The sequence below is a fragment of the Sesamum indicum genome, linkage group LG12 (assembly GCF_026168435.1).
Source record: "Sesamum indicum cultivar Baizhima isolate 11 linkage group LG12, ASM2616843v1, whole genome shotgun sequence".
Classification (NCBI taxonomy): domain Eukaryota; kingdom Viridiplantae; phylum Streptophyta; class Magnoliopsida; order Lamiales; family Pedaliaceae; genus Sesamum; species Sesamum indicum.
The window spans coordinates 13,191,973-13,211,098 of record NC_142668.1 but is presented as its reverse complement, the minus strand read 5'-3'; the positions used below and the strand labels follow the sequence as shown (position 1 = coordinate 13,211,098).

The window sequence follows — 19,126 nt, the reverse complement described above, 5'->3', positions numbered from 1 at the left end:
TACCGAGGGCGGGGCAGGGCGGGATGGAGACATGCCCCACACCCGGGAAATTTCATCCCAAAACCACCCCCATGGGACGGGTCCAGGTCAGAGCCCCGATTTTTCGGATCTAATTGCCATACAAGTTTCACTTAATTTTTTTAACCGTTTTATTTTAACAGTCAACCTGACAGAAGATAAACAAATGGATAAAATTTAAAATTTTATGTATCAAATCTAATAAATTGAAAACCTAATATACTAAAACTGAAACAAAAGCATACCATGAGTATGAAAAAAATGATTATCCCATATTTATAATTACGATAAATATCAAAAGAATAATCGTAATTTACCATTTTGTAAAAACGCGCCCCTAAAATGAAGTGCGTTCACATTTTGCAGTGACCTTAAACATTGAAAACTGGAGTTAGTCGAAAGTGTTGATTCACTCGTGGCTTAAGAAAAGTCATAATATATTTTACGAACATTGAAGGCTGTGAGATTTACAAACTAACACAAATTTCTGAATTTGTTAATGTATATTGAGTTTAGAAGAATTCAAGCTCCTAGTGACTCAAGATTTCAACATAGACTCCAAATGGAATAAAATATATACTACAATGCATTCAAGACATTCTTGTGATTTCTGGGACATCAACATTGTGTCAAGCATAGCAATATAAAACTTGTGAGATCATTGAAGTTGGGTTGCAACTGTAAAATATCTGGATACAACAGAATATACGCACTCTAAAATCTGCATCAAGATGAATTTTCAGATTTTTTTTTCCTGGTAATCTCATGTTGTTCGATACCATTCAAAAGTCGTCCTTGAATTACATCACCTTTTCATAGTTACATCCAATCCAATCCAAGTGAAAGTAGGAAAGACTGGAGTTTTGTATGAGCAGTTAGTAGTTACTTCCAAAGCCTAGGTGAGCGTGGAATTCCAGGCATCACACTGATGTTGTTTCTAGTTCCTTGATCTATTCTATATTTCACTGTTTCTTTCTCCAGCTCATAAACATCAGATGTTACAAGGCCGATGCTTTTGACTATCTTACAATCACTAGAACATCATTTGAACCGAAAATTGCCATATTCACAGCCTAAACAGCATAAAGGCAGACTTTTCTCAAGGTTGTTGACAACAATAAAGCATACAGAGATGACAATTTCAACCAATCATAATCTTCTACAGGGAACAGGATGTAATCAATGAAAGTCTGTCCGATGTCTGCCAGCAGAATAACATCACTTGCAATCAATCAAAGTCTATCCCATGTCTGCCAGCAGAATAACATCACTTGCGATCTCGCAGCACGATAATGTCACTTGCTATACTCTCCTGAAACAGGAGAATGACAAATCATCAAACAAAAATCTACCATTCGGGGTCTGTTAAACTACTGAAAAGAATAACAGAAAATTAGATGATTTCATGTACCAACAATTTCAATCGAACATGAGTTTATTTTTCTAATTCTTTTCTCTTTATGACCAAATTCCCCAAGAAATGAGGGAAAGGACAAATGCCAAAAGAAATTATATAAAAAGGAATTCTGAAAGGTAACTTAACTTTGACCAGCTAAACTATTAGCATGTGGAAGTTTCAACATTTTAAAGGAGCATAAAGAAACTGCTTGCTTAATTTATAGCAACCCCATAAATATCTCCAGGAATGCCAAAGCAAAAGAAGCTAGTGGTTCATCACCAGAATAGAGAACATATGAAAAGGAAACTAGGTCCTCAATTGGGCTTTATAAATTAAAAAATTAATTAGAGTGGAATTAGGACACTAGTCAAGTCAGTCGATGAATCTTGAAATGAGATACGGCCCACAGTAATCAAAGGAAACTGGGTGATAACCAATAGCAGATTTAGTTAGAAAATCTCTCTTTCACCTGAACACAGAAAATGTTATAGGATTTCTATGAAGTGCTCAGTGACAAACAGCTTTTGCTGAAATTGTTAGTCACTTATGCCACCAGTAGACATATCCATGATAGTTAGTTTTGATAGGCTTCCTTCATTAGCCAATGCTTTAGGAAATCTAATACTCTTTAGCATCTGTATGCTTCATATCATCTATGCACTTCCATCACTAGTCACACGAAAAGAGAAGACCGGTCAAAGGGAATGATTTCCTCATGTTATTTTCCAGTCGAAACTGAGTTTAAATCACACCCACTCCTGAACAAGGAATGCAAAATACTTAATTTCTCGAGCAGTATAAGCCAGAACAACAGATGATGATCAACAAGTTTATCCATGTGCATACTACATTTGTCTCTTTTCACCCCCTTGTTAAGAAAGCACTACGCAACCAACAATTCTACTGTATCCTTGGTCACTGAGAAATGCTGCAATTGCCCATTAATGAGGGATTCATCATAAAACACATAACAAAATAACATTGATGGCATTCGCTGTCCTGTCATTTGCTTTCAGAAAATCTGCTTGAAGAGACGCAATGTTTTCTTAACTAGTATAACAAAAGCATTGACATTAGAACTAAGGAAATATCTTATACTCTTCTAAGCCAGCTGCCTTTGCACTTTCTCTTGCCTTTATATCGCGTAATACATTTATTTTCTTAAGAGTAATTAACTATAGTTCATAATTGCACTTAGAGTGGTAGTCACTCGCCGCAGCTATCTATCTTTTGGGGACAGAAGTAGTATACAATAACAGAGGCATTCAACATCAAGATCTACCTTCCATATTTCCTTCTAGCATGGTGAGGGCGCATTGCTTTCATGTAAACATTTGCCAGCCAAAAACTCTCTTATTTTTTGTAATTTTGAGTTGCCAAACTGCAATAAAGGTCAAGAAAAACCAAATAGTTACTGAAAGAGAAAATTTATATACAGAAATTTCATAAGGAAGTTTATGAACATTAAAGTGAAATTGAGCTATTTGGAATAACTCTCAGTTATATAGTCTTTTTTATCAAACTAAACAAAATAAAATCATGGCGAGATGGATAATAGGAACATCCTGTTTTGTTACAGCGATGGAGTTTCACAACAATGACGGTCTAGGCCATCTGGCAAGCAAGAGAAAACAGTAACATCCAGCTATGGCGTCAAATATTACATATAAAAGATTACATTTGTAATTCAGTAAATTATACCGAAAGAAGAATGATACCTGAGGCAGCAGCAAACTAGGAAAGAATTAAAACAAAATCTCGACCCATTCTATATGGCCTGAGAAAAATACCAACAAATCACAAAGACATAGTAGGAAATAATTTTGTTTTTTCAAGAAATTTAGATCTCATGAGAGGCCAATGATTCCAAAGGAATAAAGGCACATAGATTAGGATCATATCATATAGGAGGACTGTACATTGAATAGAATCAGTGTAAAGGAGCCAAATTGTCGCAAGCACATGCCAATGCCACACCCACAAAAGAATCAACCATACCGACAATATAGATAATAATTGAATACAATCAACCCTAAATGGGGCCTAAATATTAATTAAATATAACTAAACGTAAATGAGGCTTACTTTTTCCACGCATAGGAAGGCCATGCATTACAAACTAAAGAATCAACAGATAAACAAGTCATATAAAGGCTCCCAGGAATATCAACTGAAAGAAATCTTCATAAATGTCAAAGAAGACCAGTCAAGAAATGATTTATAGACAACCACTGACCTAATTTAACCAATTTTTTTTTTCTAAGACTTAGGTGTTTCTTTGTACAAGCATTGGCTATGGAATATATAGCAGATGGCAGGTATAAAAGTGACAAGGCTTTTGCATGCCAGTATTATGATTCTTAGGACACGAGGAACGACTCCTCAGAAGAATGCATAAATTGCAGAAATGGCGATAAATTATCTTAGGGCCCAAGGCCCACGATTATTTGACCATCCTCAAGCATATCTCAAATAAATACAGAAAAAAACTTCAAATAGTCATACCAGTATATATATACATATATAAATCCCAAACCATTGTCACAACATGCAAAAATTATTATATAGGTGGAAGATTATCTCCATGTATCACAATCTATAATTGACCAAATTTGAAAAGCTAGCAGGTGGAACATAGTAACCCCCACAATTATTATCATTTTAGGGGGAAAAGTAGTGCCAAGTGATTTAAAAGGAAAGGCACCAAAGAAAAAAACACATGTAAGCTTAAAAGGCATAGTTAACTAAATGAATTAATGAGGTACTTTATACACTAAAATGCCGCTTTATTGCAGTGGAGATGCAATGTGTTCTTATAAAAAAGATGACAGGAAGGGGAAGCATCCACGTCAACAAATTGATAACATTACCTGGAACCGAGACAGAATTAACTGCTGCCCAATAAAAATAAGTATAGACATGGTGAGGACTATCTCGTAGAATCGCGAAGAGAACCTGCAATATTATTTTGCAGGTAGCAGAAAGTTAGTTCTTGCCACAAATTCGTCGAAAAGCATGTCAAGCAGGAAGCAAGAGGACACCGTGCACCCATGATAAATCTTACAGAGCTCTTTTAGAGTAAAAGCTGCACACTATAAGCAAACATGGGAGCCAAATATAATTTTTTACTCTCCGTAAGATCCTTAACGCAAAGATACAAAAATCAAATTTCTTAATCTATTTTGTGCCATTGCCTCTACACTACGTATATAAATTTGACGTACATCATACACCATGGTATGTTTGTACGGCCGGAAAGCACATGGATGGGTAAGCAAAGTTCGGTCTTGGCAGCCAACAAATACCAAAATGTGCTTGAATTTGGTATCACTAGAATAAAGAAGGTAAAGAAACATTCATAAAAATCAACAGTGTCTTGTACTAGTGATATTTTTATTTCCGAAAAAGCCAAATAGACTTGGAAATATTTGAGAAGCCAGCAGACTGAAGGAGTAACTACAACAACGAATAGAGACAGAAGGAGCTTGTACCTATAAGAGGTAACAAAATCATAGATTTCATAATCTATTTAAATCCTAGAAAAATTTTGCATTAGTAAGGACCTCGTCATAACGAATCCCATGCAAATTATGGCTTATGAATGTGTAACTCCAATTAGCGTTCCAACAGAAATACATTTCAAAGTTTCAATAAGCTCATCTAAGGTAGAACTTCGATGTAATTGAATCTTCCTGAAATCAGATGAAAGACCTCACAAGGACTGGATTACAAGTCAATTATTTCCAAAAATTTATGCGAGGAAGGAATGTGGTGGACTTCTATGCATATGAAACAAGTTTTACATAAGTTGCATTTTCCTTTTCCTACAGCTACTAAATTATCAAAAGAAAATCGGATCCAGGTAACAAACTGATCAGAACTAGGTCCTGATAGAAAGTTCTTAAAAGAACTGAAGAACCGCAAATGGTGTTGCCTTTATGCTTCCTTTCTCTTCAGATCAAGAATAGGAAAAAGCAGCACACCGGACTACTTTTAAAACAAAAAAGCTGAGGCCATGTACAATTTCCTTAGGAAAGAAGCCACAAATTTACAGAAAAATTCATTTAGCGTATTAGAAAGTGACATCCACATATATACCCCCAGTTAGTTGTTTCTGTTTGAAGTTTTCAGATTATATTAAAAACAACAGGAATTTGCACATTGTCAACTAAGAGAAGTATGTTTCTAAATAGATACATCAATGGAAGCAACCATAAATTAACTTCAGGTACCGGTGAAGCCTATAGAAATATTCATGTATTCATATGGATAAAGAGTAAAACCACTTAAGTAAAGGTGATGCTAGATAATCGCTTGTCAAGCACATAGAGGTAACAACAGCGTCCTGATGCACTGTATTATCATATGATCAGATGCCCCCACCTTCTTTCGTAACTGGACGTCCTGAAAGATTGTCCAGCAACTGTTGCAGCCACATTCTAGCTGTTTGATCTTCCTAGAAACATTACCATCAGAAGAAACAATCAGAACAGCATCCAATAGTAAAAACACCTTTTATCCTTGCCAAACAACCCACAACAAATATAAAGATAAAAAGTGAGGACATGTCGAAATGACTTGTATGCTAAAAGATACTTACTCGAAGACAATGATCAAATGTGCCATCGGTAAGCCTTTTTGGGAGGAAATTTCTGAGTACCCAGAGACTTCTGCAGGGAAATCGTGATTGGTCTCTTTAATTACATGAATAAATTAGAGTAGAGAGGAAGGCATTGCAGAAACAAACTGATTCCATTAGAATAAGGCAGACCTTCCATCGTCCAAAAAGCGAAGATAACACCTAATGACATGCTTTAAGAGCCGAGTCGAGGGCTGTTCAGCAAGTGAAGCAAGAACATTCTCTAGTGCATGATTTACAGCAAACACCCGCTCTGGCAAATAACATACATATTGTAAACCCACATCATCCAGCAGAAGTTTTTGCACAATGAATGTTGCAACCTGCCACCAGTAACTAGTTGATCACAAGGACAAGAAGAGCAAGCAATAGGTATGATGATGTTTCTGTGCTCAGATTTAAATGTTAGCACTCATATAACATAATGCATGTCCACACACAACACGACAATTAGAGTTCACACCATCAAGCACTTAAAACCATTCAGTTACAAGGCATTTCTTAAAAATCATATTCCCACAATACGGCGAAGCTGATATTGCATTTGTCTACTATAGATACCACAACAGAGACCAGTAAGCCAGCAAGCAATATTGTGTCCAGCAACATATTGCCTGAACTCTTGTAGTTTAGCTACCACCGTAGAAGTTCTCGTCACTAACGAGACACATTAGCAGTTATGACACCGTAAAACTGGAAAGAAACAGAGAATTATGACTTGACATATCATTTTATTCAGTAGCCCTAGTTGAACCATAAAGAATTTGCAGTAATCTTTAGGTACGGGGTCAAAAATCAGATCAACCAGATGGAAAGCAATTGATTTCTAATATATGGACTACCATTAATCATAGGGGAAATGCACAACCCAGAAAAAAATAGACATGCAAACACTCAACTGCTCTCGACAATGCACTTCCAGTCTCCATTGCGCGAAGGCATAGTGGCATTATTTCCGATGAGAGAAGGAAAATGATCACTCTGGTGTCTGGAACCTGGAAACAGAGGAGATTTAAATGCAAAATTAGTTTCACCACAATCATACAATTTTTAGACATTTGGGTAACCAATAATTAAGCTGGCTATATTACTTCATGTTCCAATCCAATTCTCCTCCTTCCCCACTGACCGGGAACCTACTATGTCTTAGTAACTTTTTTTTAAAATCCAGAAACAACAACTTGAATAAGAAATACCTTCACAAGAGCACCCATGACCCCCAAAGTAGCAAGCCTCAGATACTCAAAAGGCCTGGATTCACCAATTGTGCCGAGAAAGACGTACAAATAAAATGGGATGCGTGCTGCAACAGCATTCAGACAAAATTTTAAACCTGTCATCTCTTTAAAGAACCTAAATGAATAGCTTGTGAAGAGAACTAATTCTCCTGCAGCAGGACTACAAATGGAATAGTAAGTCCAGAAGCAATAAACATACCTTGGGCAAACAAAATCTTTGTGTCTGGGTGAGAGGCAACACACTGCACCAACCACATAATTTAATAATGAAATGAGTATAAGTTTAGGACACTAAGCAGACAATGCTCACTCAACACTTCGCATACAATTGATTATTTCAACCTTTTATAGCAGACAGAATTCTCTTATTTGTATTCGCCTTTGAAGTACAAGAAATTGGGAATAGGATAAAACAAATATATCAAAACACCAAAATGACAGAAATTGGAGGTAAGAATATATACATATACATATACATATATGGAAAACCACAGTCATCAATCACAATATAAAACATTGGCTAATTCAACCAACATACAGCAAAAAACATGTTGTTGCAGTGTATTTTCTACAAGAAATGCAGCTTTATCAATGAGCAGAAGAGAATTAGACCAGAACAGAGTAGCAATCTACCGCTTAAGGTAATCACCTTCAGCATTGGAGGATTGAAGTCATTTATTCAAATGCACAGAAAACCTATGCATCGGAAGACATCTTCTGCTTACATAATTTGATCAAGATATATAAGGAATAAGCTAAAAAGATAGTACTCATCACCCTACATGAGCGACGCTGCAGTCATTATCTCAAGTCCTAGGACTACCACCATGAAAGGATATTATGGCTAAATCAGATTTTGAGGGTTGGATGCTACTAATTCTTCAGAGAATCAACTGCAACTACATCATCCTGAAATAATACTTGAATATAAATACTAAATATGAAGTAACATAAACTCAGGACTGGTGTCGGACGCCATTTCAGGTGCATCTTAATGTGCTGAAGTCACAGCTCCAGCAAATCGGAACATCATTAATATGCACAAAATCAGTAAGGGCCTCCATGTTCCAAGGATCAATTAGGTGAAAACATTAAAGAAAGGGAAAAAAAGTCAAGATAGTACAACAATAACTAGCAGTACAATATGAGTAATTACCAAAGTACTAGAATATTTGAAAAAATTAGGAGCTTTTTAATACATGCAGAAGTTAAGTGATTGAAGAAAAGATTAGATTCATGAAACAGAAATACATAAATCACTTCTTTTCCAGAACATAACAGACACAGGGGATTGTTTCATTCTATTTTCTAAACTTGTTTCTTGCCCTTTTTCTCCCATCTTTCCACCTCATATCCTGAGTTATCAAGGCAACTCAAGGTGTGTCATATTTACAACCCACAACAACCATCTGCAGCTTGACGGGTCAACACAAAAATACAGACACATGTTATACAGACACATGTTATACAGAATCTACAGAATACAGACACATGTTATATGTTTTATGCTGATTAGGAAAGCAAAAGCGTCAGACCTGAAGTAGTGCAAGAGCATTGCACACCCTGTTGGATTGCTCTGGAGTTAGGGAAGGGGGTGACAGCAATGGATAGACCGACAGCACTTCCTTATGAATATAGAACATAAGTAGCATCAGCCATAAGCAACACATAGCCAATATATGCAAAGCAAGAAAATAGAGGCATAAATTAGAGGAACTTTTAAAGGGGAAAACAAATGGCACAATCTGAAGAGCCTTGCACTACAAAACACAAAAACGACACTATAGAAAATTCGTGAAGTCTATTTTCAATCCGAATCTTAATACATTTCAAATTAAGAGAACAAATGGTTTTCTCTAAGACACAAAAGAAGCAACCAAAAAAAGTACGAACTCCCAACTTTTTTGCTAGATATAAACAATTGATACTTCTCATGGGGACAAGAAATACTAAGCATATCAAGCTCACCACGACGCATTTAGAGAAGAGAAAATAAAGCTAGCACGTTTGAGAAGATAAATGGTAGATAAAGTATTATTCCTTAGAAATTCTGGAAAATGATAAGTTGACAAATATTATCACAAAAACCTCATTACCTGGAGAAGTATAGCTACTGTACCAAAGGAAAACCATAGGAGTGGGGCCAGACCTTGGAACGCTACTCTCTTCTATTAGGAACAGGATGAGAAAGTTTATTAGTCATATGCATAGCAGTGGATTGAACCATCTAATGAAAGCGAGTATCTTATTAAGAGTATCCACAGACACAAAAAAAGAGGGGAAACAGAGAGAGAGACAGAGACAGAGAGAGAGAGAGAGAGAGGAAAGACTCAGTAAAACCCAGAAAAACAAAAAATAACAGGTAGTGAAGCCACTTCCAGAATGGTACTTAGGCACTTGATGACAAACGCAATCTGAGTAACATGGGAAATGAAAAATGGGTTATCCAGGAGCTCACTTTAAATACTGATATTATGAAAAATTATACCATTTCGACTTTCTACTCAATCTCTAAAGTACTAAATAATTCACTCAATTAAGACATCAAGGTTCATTTTAGCTCTCATTTTAACTACCCTAAATTAATTCCTTTAACTTATATTCAACATCAAATTATTATCTCAGTCGACAGATAATGTCATATCAAGTGGCTTCTAAAGCTTAGATGATATGTTAGCTAAACTATATCTAGTTGACAAGAAAGATAATCACAAAACTGTTAACTTTTCAAGAAGTAATATGTCTGTCAAATTGCGTCCAACTTAAAATGCATCAAAGAAACCAAACGAATGAGATGATGAATATATGACATTGCTTTGAGGTCTGTTAACAGAAAGAGGTCTAGAGAGATGGCAGTAGGTTTGCTTGGCCTCGACTTTTCATGATTGGATTTAGTGAGAAATGGTAAGAATTCTACCAATATCTAAGACATTCAAGTTTCATTTTCACCAAAAAAAATTTGATATAGGTATAACACCAAGCAAATAAATTTTGCATACATGCAGTGTATTATCAAGAGCAGAAAATGGAAATTAATTGGTTCCAGTAACAAATTACATGCATAAGATAGCTTTTGCACTACAGGAAGAAGTTTTTACTTCAGCAATAGCCCATCAGTGAAGATCCAACTTTGGCCATAATTATGAGAGTGCCGGTGACATTTACCTCTTAGTATATACAATCCAACTACATAAATTTAGTGAATGTGAATGTAGCATGAAATTGATCTTTAGTATGGCAGGAGCATAAGGATTGAATATCAGTTAAGAATAGTATGCTTCACTTTTTTCCTGAGAAATGAAAGAGAAAAAATATAGACAATACAAATGGTCACAGCCAAACACCTCAACCTTACAGGAACCACTCTATAGAAAAAGCTGTAACGGACTTCACCAATAATTTTGTCGTAGAAAATGTGCATTGTATGGTTTACAGACAAATTGCACTATGATATTTTAAACTTTAATTTATTCCACGGAGTAATAATACTAAAACTAAATGCAAGCCTAAAGATTGGCCATGAAACTAAACACCAGAAGTAATTCAATACCAGATAACGTAAAACAACACCCGTTTTAAAGAAACAAGAGCAGAACAAAAAAATCCGGACCATCACAGAGTTGTACATTTAGACGTAAAATATAACCTTGAGCAGATCAATCAGTAAGAAATATAGACAAAAGCATCGTAATACCCAAAAAATAGATTAAACTAAGCGACAAAAGTGAGACTAAATTTAGGGGGAGAAATTGCAAACCGCGGAGAGTTCAGCAAGCGCGTTTTCGCGGCGATCAGAGTCCAGGAGATCGAGGATGTACTTTTCAATCGAACTCATTCTGCCATCTCCACCGGCAGCTCGATATCCTGCCGGTGGAACTTGCGCAGCCGGCGAGGCGGGAGCGGGGGCGGGGACGGGGACGCTCGGGCTGGACGAAGAGATAGAAGCTCCAACTGTAGCATTGGGGAGAACAGAGACCGGCGAAGCGGTAGCGGGCGGAAGGGGGGAGCGGGAAGTAGAAACGGAAGAGGTGTTGGCGCCATGTAATGGAGGAGATGATGCAGAAGCCTGAGAGGAACTGGAATTTCCACGACTGGTGCCGGCGGCCTTGGATGCAACGGCTTTACCCTTATTCGCCTTGGATGATTTCTTCGCCATTTTTCAGTTCTTTATCTTCTCTTAAGAATTTCGTAACCGGCGTTTTTCTCTCACTCTGGAGTTTTGGGGGGTATTTGTCGATGAAAAAGAGGGAAAAAGCCACTGTGCTTCCGTTACAAGTTTGCATTCGGTTGACAGGTGTACTGCTGCATGTCAAGCCCCCTGAAACGTATATTATACCACTCTAGGGCCTGGGCCTCGGCTTTTGAAATTAAATGGCGCCTGATTAAATAGTATGGCCTCCTTCATATATTTTATATTTTGCAAAAAATTCACAACAGCCCATTAAGTACGTAGTTAAAACAATAATTACACCATCATCTCCTCGAGTTTTGTGTAATTACATATAATCCCCTAATTGGTCCGCAAAACTTTATAAACTATCATTTATTTTCATTTAACAAATAGACCAGATTAGTCAAAATTCACGTAATTTATTGTTATTTACAAAAATATGAATGGAAAATCTATACTCGTCGATTGATTTATTGTATATCAAATAATTTTTTAATGACTAAACTATTTTTATAAAAGTGAAGGTGCATCTCATCGCATGTATTAGTGTGTGTTAAGATGTATGAGAATAGTGTAATTAGAAACAATTTATTTGACCTATAATAAGTCAGTAATAAGTAGATCAGGCTAAAATAGGAATTTCTTTCAATTTTTTTGATAATACCAGTTAATTCAATAAATTTTGACTAACATATGAACTTATTTATTGATATAAAACAAATTTAATAAAATTAAATATAATTTTTCAAACTATGAAATAATTATGTATAATTATATAAAATACATGAGATATATGTGTGATTATCCTAATTAAAAATAAAAGGCCAAATTGTATTTTACACCCATATATTTAAAAATAAGCTGAACGGCCCCTGTGATTTAAAAGATTCTGCATAAAACGCTAATTTCATTAAAAACTAAGGTGGATTTTACGCGTACTTAATGCGAAACGGATTGGTTTTTGGCAAATTTTGACCCATTTTTGAACTAAATATGAGTATTATACCATTTTGAACTTATAAAATCACACACATTTATTCATTTTCTTGTTTTCATATTGTTTTTGTGATTTTCTTTTTACTTTTTTTCCTTTTAAAAAAATAAATAATTTTATCTTTAAATATATTTATTTAAATTAAACTACAATAAAAATAAAACTATATATTTATAATTTAAATTGAATAGTTAAATTAAATATCATAATAAAAAAAACTAACTATATATAATTATTATACATTATTGATTAAATTAAACTAATTATTTATTTAGACATAAATTATATTATTTACTATAAATAGTATGTAAATTTAAATTATTATTTTAAGTATTTAAATTTCATTTTATACTTTTTTGAATTATTTTTAAGTTTAAAAAATATGAATTAAATTTTTTAATTTTTTAAATTAAATCAAAAGATAAAATTTGAAGAAAAAAAATTGGGTCGACCGCCGTCGCCCAAATTTCCCCTCACTGTTGCCTTGAGGAAATCTGGCGATCGTGCTCTGGGAGGCTGTGATTACGGTCGCCTAGATTGGGGTGCAACAGTGACATTAGCATTGCGCTTTATGAAGCGACAGGTGGGTAGGGGCGAGGGAAGGGGGTTTGTTGGGCTGAACGATGGAGAAGGGGGCAGAGTATGGTGGGGACGGGAGTTTTTAAATTTATTATTTTTTTAAATAAATATATTTAAAATTAATTGAATTTATATCCTTAAACTTTTATAAATCTAACAGTTGAGATGAATTGATCAATTTTCGTATGGGATATTTCTAAAGGACAAGGGGGGGGGGTTGTACCATCTCATAGTAGATTGACGAATTATTTGGCCAAGCTGAATTTGAACTAGAGTAGACATACCAGCGACGAATTTATAGTTTGTCCCCATTAATCGCTCGAGCATCTAACTAGGAAGAATCAATTTTAGGCTTATTGGTAATCCATGATCAATTTCCTTCCATAGTACCTTTACCCTAGGGGAATTTGAATCATCGGTACCTCCTTGAGAGAGAGATGTCATAACCCACTAGAGGATGGGGGCCGACTCGCCTAACTACCCTCATACTATGACATAGTATGATCGTTTTTTTTTAATTGTTAATATAATGGAATGATACGATTAGATTTGGGGGATCTTTTTATTTTTCGAAATTGTCCAAAAATTTTGATTTGACATTCATATTCATGAATCGTTCATTCGACATTCTCTATATAATATAATAGGAAGGGCATGGCGATCATTTAATAAAAAATTTAACGTTGTTAATTGGTTTTAACGGATAGTGACAAGTAAATTATGTTTACAAAAACAGAGGGGATATTTTGCTTATTTTTAAAATAAAAGAAAGTTTTTAGCATAATTATTCAAAACACAAGGCCACTTTATATTATTTGGCCAAAAGAAAAACTCAAGATGGACTTTTCTGCATCTCCATTTCACATTCATCGCTCTTATTTCACTTTCAAACTCAAATACATGAGGATTCTGTCTATCAATTCCAATTTTCAATTCATCTCATCGATTTATATAACTTGTTTTGGCTTTCAAACTCTACTTTTAAAATCATCAGTTAATTATTCGTCTTTCTTTCAACAGTTAAAAAAATTGAATTTTTAAGTTATTAAAAAATTATTTTACTTCTAATCGTATTAATTAAATATTTGACATTACTAATATTTTATAAGGTTCTTAACATTATTTTATTTAAACATTTTAAGAATTTGCTTTTAAACTAAGATGTAACATCATATAGGTTTAAATAAATAAAAAAAAAAGACATTATAAGACCAGATACTGTACCAAATGATAACAATAACAAAAAGATTAGGTATCAAAGTACATTCAAGGTACGTGCATAATTTATATTATTATTTTAATTTAATTATATGAAAGTGGAGAAAAATAAAATAATTACTTGAGCCTCATTAATATTTTCTTAAACTTTTTTATTAAATTTAAATATGCACGAACAAGATATAATTTCTAGAAAATCTAAGGATATTATCAATTTTTTTTTAAAATAAAGGTATCTTGAGTAATACACATTTAATCAATTAAAAATATTTTTCCTCATGTCCTCATACTTAATAAATAGTACATATATATAAATATATAAAATATTTCAAATAAATTAACTTAATTATCCTCATAAATGTAATATCATACATTTATTTTTAGTGAAAAAAAAAAAAACACCAGCCCACCTTGTAAAAATCTAAAGAGGCTGATTTTTCCAAGGGCTCGCTAGTAATTTCAGGAATTATGAGGACGTGGATTGTACTTTACCTCTTAAAAAGGGGCTAAAATACAATTCACATATATTCCTCTAATGTGGGACCCGAATATCCCTCTACTTGAAGTTGCTGATGGAGGATCCGAATTATTTGGCACTTGAAAAACCATCCCATATATCTTCTGTTTTTTCATCAGTTAGAAATTCATCTGGTAGCGGTACGAGAATAAAAAGAGTGGTGAACACCCTGATCCAATAATGGCAGCTCCGGCCCTGGAAGGCGCAGCTGTCACGGCGCTACGGGCGGTGCTGCACCGTGTTCGCCTCGCCGCAGAGAGGTCCGGACGCCGCGCCGATGATGTAAGGGTGGTGGCCGTGAGCAAGACCAAGCCAGTGTCCCTAATCGACCAAGTTTACGACGCGGGGCACCGATGTTTTGGCGAAAACTACGTTCAGGAACTTATAGATAAAGCCCCTCAGGTTCTTTAGTATATCAGGAATTTCGATTGGGATTGAATGTTTGTTGAATTTCTGCTGAACTTTGGGTGTATATTTCGTGTGCAGCTCCCTGAGGACATTGAGTGGCATTTTATCGGGCATTTGCAGAGCAATAAAGTTAAAGCGCTGCTAAGTATGATGAACACCTCATGGACTCCGTTTTCCAATGTTAAGCTGTAGGATAGGAGATATTATTCGGGTTATAAACAACTGTTTTGACGGAAATGCTTTAAATGTTTGTCTTGTTTATCTGCAGCTGCTGTTCCGAACTTGGCCATGGTTGAGGGTGTTGATAATGAGAAGGTAAAATTATTCAAATGCTTTCAGTCAAATAGAGATTCAGGGTTAGGCATCACATGTAACTTTTTCTCCTTTTCCTCCTTTTCCATAGCTCATCCCAACAAAATTGTTTAAGGCTAACAAAGAAGCTCATTGAATCATCAAATGGCCTTTGAAGACAGCAGTAGAAACATTGTAGTTGAAGTTGCTAATTGTTATGGTGGCAAGACTCAGTAAGCCAAGAAACCACTTTAGTATCATACCTCCCAGTGAAATCAAGAATTTTATATGCTGCCTTCCTCCTTGACTGAATGTTCTTCTACAGTTTCCATATTCCATAAAATGATGAGAAAGCATAATTAAGCACTATCAATAAAAAACTTTAAACTATAACAGCTGAAAATATTTAACTTTGGATATAATGAATTATCAATAAGCTGGAATAGCTTGTGATTATATGCTTGGCAGCTCTGGTTGTTTTTGTGGTCGTTATCCCTGCAAAAAATGATCTTCCTTGAAGATTGGTGCTCTTAACTAAAACAAAATTTTTTGATGGAGTTCCAAGTTAAATCAATCAAAATGACAGTATTACTGTGTTGTATCTGGTGCGCAGGTCGCCAATAATCTTGATCGTGTAGTTTCAAATATTGGAAGGCAGCCTTTGAAGGTTTTGGTCCAGGTGAACACCAGTGGAGAAGTATGTGAGTAATTAATCTTGTCTCTTTCAATTCCAATAGTCCGTGTAAAAGTTTAGGTTGACCTCTGAGTCACAATAGAAACTTTTGAGTAGTTCAAGCTGGCGCTCCATCTAAAAATTTAATAGTTGATGATGCAGCAGCTTAATCATCATATTGATTGCAGAAATTAATATTTGCTGCAAAGTTTGGCATCTCACTCGTCATCTAGAGCGTAACATGATGAATTGCACATACATGATATACTTGAACAATTTGAGAATAGTCTCTAAATTTGAATAAATTAGTGAATTCTTGTATTTGCGACATGATAATTTCGTGGAAATATAAGTTTAGTTGTCGTGCAGTTCCTTCTCTTTTCTGGATTCGCATGTTAAGTTGCTTATTGTATTGTCTCATATAGACACCAATTCTGATGTGAAATGCAGCGAAATCTGGAATAAATCCATCACAATGTGTAGATCTTGTGAAGCATGTCAAGCTAGGCTGCCCCAATCTTGAGTTTGCTGGATTAATGACAATTGGGATGCCCGACTACACATCAACTCCAGAGAACTTCAAGGTGATTTTGAACATTCAGACAGGAAGCGACTGGATGTTGATTTTGCTCTCCAAGCACTTTCATATTTTACAACTGTGTGTCATCATGTTACTTAGCTGTTTCTAAGTTGAGATGAGGTAGCTTATATATGCATTCCTTCTTTCTATATAGTCAGGCCTCTGTTCTCTCACTCTTATGCTGAGTGGCTCAGATCTGTTTAGTGATAAACAATTATGCTGGTGTCCTAAGAGTTTCTCATTCTGTTGTTAATGCACTTTGTTTGACAAACGTTCTGAGTACTGATGGATGAATTTCTTTGCCATGCCACAGACTCTATTGAACTGTAGAGCTGAGCTATGCAAGGCACTAGGAATGGTAGAATCTCAGTGTGAGCTGTCAATGGGCATGTCTGGTGACTTTGAACAAGCGGTAAGCCTGGAATTCAGCTTGCCGTATCTGCTTGACTTGTCATATTTTATAAGTTGCAGTTAGTACTAAATTTATGGTACAGACAGAACCATTAGATGCATAATTTGTATCATGCATTGTATGTGGAAAATTGACCAAAGTAGTTGCAAATGATATGTCTAATGCTATTCCATGTTTCGATTTAAAGTGAAATGAGCTTAAGACTTTGGACGATAGATAAGTCAGATATCATTATCAACTTGCAAGTCATCAGAAGCTAGGTTATGCTTTGGGAAGTTTTTAGAATCAGCAAATAACCTTCTAAATCTTAAACTTGGCAATCTGTTAATACTTCCCAGAATCGACTTAGTTTCATCATTTTGCTTGGTGCAAATTAGACACAATTGTGGGGCCTTGTTTATTTAGAGACAAAATGTATAGATTATTCGTATAGCCACTACTACCTGACTGTTCATTTCGTGCCTGCAGATTGAAATGGGCAGCACCAATGTGAGAGTTGGATCAACCATATTTGGACCGAGGGACTACTCGAAGAAGAAATGAGTTCAGTTTTATGTTTGTACACTATGTATGGCTGAGATCTCTTAGTGTCTGATGGTGTAGAACAAGAAACTTATATTGGTTTACTATTATAGTTTAAACGCTAATTGTGTAGAACGCCTTGTATATTTTACAGTGCTACATTTTTGTGGTTGATTAAGTATATTTTGAAGGACTGCTGTTTAATATGTGTGGCATTTCTTGCAAAGAATTCGATGGATTTAGTCAATTTATTCTAAGTTGGAGGGGTGAAAAAATGGTGAACAATATATATATATATATATATATATATATTAACTCCTCAACCTGTTAGAGTGAACTGATAAACTCATAAATCTTATTTATGAATCTTATAAATTGTTTTAAAATGAAATCACCAAACACTTTTTTAACGTTTTATAGGTTCGCCAAAACACCCTCTAAATGAGAACCTAAAAAACCTATGACGATGACTAATGAATTAGTTACATTAAGAGAATACTTTGAAGATAAATTGAATAAGAACCCACTCCGCATTTCTCCAATAAAAAGTGTTTTATTATATACTCATTAGATTATATAAAAAAGTACAAGCAAAACCTTACTTTAATTTTCTTTTTTGTCAGTTGGCTAATAATAAGTGAAAGGGTAAATTATTACAAATATCTCTCATTATTTGAGAATTTTAACGACAATCCAACAACTATCACAATTCATTAATTTTTGTTAGATTTTTTCATCTATGTTTTGTGGTGAAATGCTCAAAATGTTTCGTGGACTATGAATTATAATTTTATTTATTTATTTTAAATGGACTAAGTAGAATTTTTTTTTCATCCATCTTGTTTGATTTTTTTATAACCAAAAAATAGAATTAAGATAAAATTAATAATTTCAAATTTCTATTTTAATTTTACATAATTTTACTGAATATTACCGAGACAACAAAAAATACTCATAATTATACCAAATATAAATAGAGGAGGGGCCATCGCCATACATGCGTAACGAGTCCAATTGGGTGACCACAGAAAGAATTGGGTCTGTTTAATAGAATTATTATGTATTGGGCCAGAAGACTTACCTTATTGAACAAATAAATTTAATAGAATTATTATTATGCGTTAAAAACCATTAAATTTAGTTCTGATTTATTAATCTAGATATTGATAAATAATTGGGAAAAATGAAAATTGGCCTTTAAATTAGAATTTTTATCGATGATGGTTTTTTAATTTAATAAAACTAATATTTTTAAAGTACTTTGTAAAATAATTTTGCAATTTTAATTAACTAAATGATATTAAAAAGCACAAAATTCAGAGATTAAATTTTATTAAAACTGTACGACAAATAAATATTGGGCCATCGGATGGTCCAATAAGGCCAATCATGGGCAGCTGTCAAAAATGGGTCTATGTATATATTGGGCCCAAGCCTTATTTCTAGTACGAATCCAGCAATCAGTCA

At 34.6% G+C, this 19,126-nt stretch overlaps 2 protein-coding genes across 9 annotated transcripts; one reads left to right on the top strand and one right to left on the bottom strand.

The window, feature by feature from the left end:
- Nucleotides 1-949: 949 nt before the first annotated feature.
- LOC105174886 (cell differentiation protein rcd1-like) lies at nucleotides 950-11,598 on the bottom strand. Of its 8 annotated transcripts, none has more exons than XR_016063090.1 (13): nucleotides 11,052-11,598; nucleotides 9,391-9,462; nucleotides 8,830-8,919; nucleotides 7,494-7,536; nucleotides 7,253-7,359; nucleotides 6,956-7,051; nucleotides 6,189-6,379; nucleotides 6,018-6,087; nucleotides 5,801-5,873; nucleotides 4,288-4,372; nucleotides 3,136-3,194; nucleotides 2,700-3,031; nucleotides 950-1,330 (listed from the first exon to the last, which is right to left on the bottom strand). XR_016063090.1 is itself a non-coding variant. In XM_088876292.1 (10 exons), exons 1-10 carry the CDS (start codon nucleotides 11,448-11,450, stop codon nucleotides 4,347-4,349), a joined length of 1,167 nt encoding a protein of 388 aa, XP_088732418.1. In that variant the 5' UTR covers nucleotides 11,451-11,598; the 3' UTR covers nucleotides 2,699-4,346. The 8 variants fall into 8 exon arrangements, 1 of the variants encoding a protein (XP_088732418.1); XR_016063092.1 differs by having other exon boundaries at nucleotides 2,700-2,798; XR_016063089.1 differs by having other exon boundaries at nucleotides 3,136-4,372.
- Nucleotides 11,599-14,844: 3,246 nt separating this feature from the next.
- LOC105174885 (uncharacterized) lies at nucleotides 14,845-17,865 on the top strand. The gene is made up of 7 exons (XM_011097130.3): nucleotides 14,845-15,175; nucleotides 15,260-15,326; nucleotides 15,450-15,496; nucleotides 16,086-16,173; nucleotides 16,596-16,729; nucleotides 17,039-17,137; nucleotides 17,606-17,865. The coding sequence occupies exons 1-7, from the start codon at nucleotides 14,954-14,956 to the stop codon at nucleotides 17,678-17,680; spliced, it is 732 nt and encodes a 243-aa protein (XP_011095432.2). The 5' UTR covers nucleotides 14,845-14,953; the 3' UTR covers nucleotides 17,681-17,865.
- The last annotated feature ends 1,261 nt before the right edge of the window (nucleotides 17,866-19,126 follow it).

Bases quoted from the DNA above. Each gene is read 5' to 3' on its own strand.
- LOC105174886 (XM_088876292.1), bottom strand. From the start codon at position 11,450: ATGGCGAAGAAATCATCCAAGGCGAATAAGGGTAAAGCCGTTGCATCC. The intron at 7,537-8,829 runs GTCTGACGCTTT...TGGTTGGTGCAG, and splicing joins ATGCTCTTGCACTACTTCAG to TGTGTTGCCTCTCACCCAGA. The intron at 7,052-7,252 runs GTATTTCTTATT...CTCTGTTTCCAG, and splicing joins TCATGGGTGCTCTTGTGAAG to GTTCCAGACACCAGAGTGAT.
- LOC105174885 (XM_011097130.3), top strand. From the start codon at position 14,954: ATGGCAGCTCCGGCCCTGGAAGGCGCAGCTGTCACGGCGCTACGGGCG. The intron at 15,176-15,259 runs GTTCTTTAGTAT...TTTCGTGTGCAG, and splicing joins TTATAGATAAAGCCCCTCAG to CTCCCTGAGGACATTGAGTG. The intron at 17,138-17,605 runs GTAAGCCTGGAA...TCGTGCCTGCAG, and splicing joins CTGGTGACTTTGAACAAGCG to ATTGAAATGGGCAGCACCAA.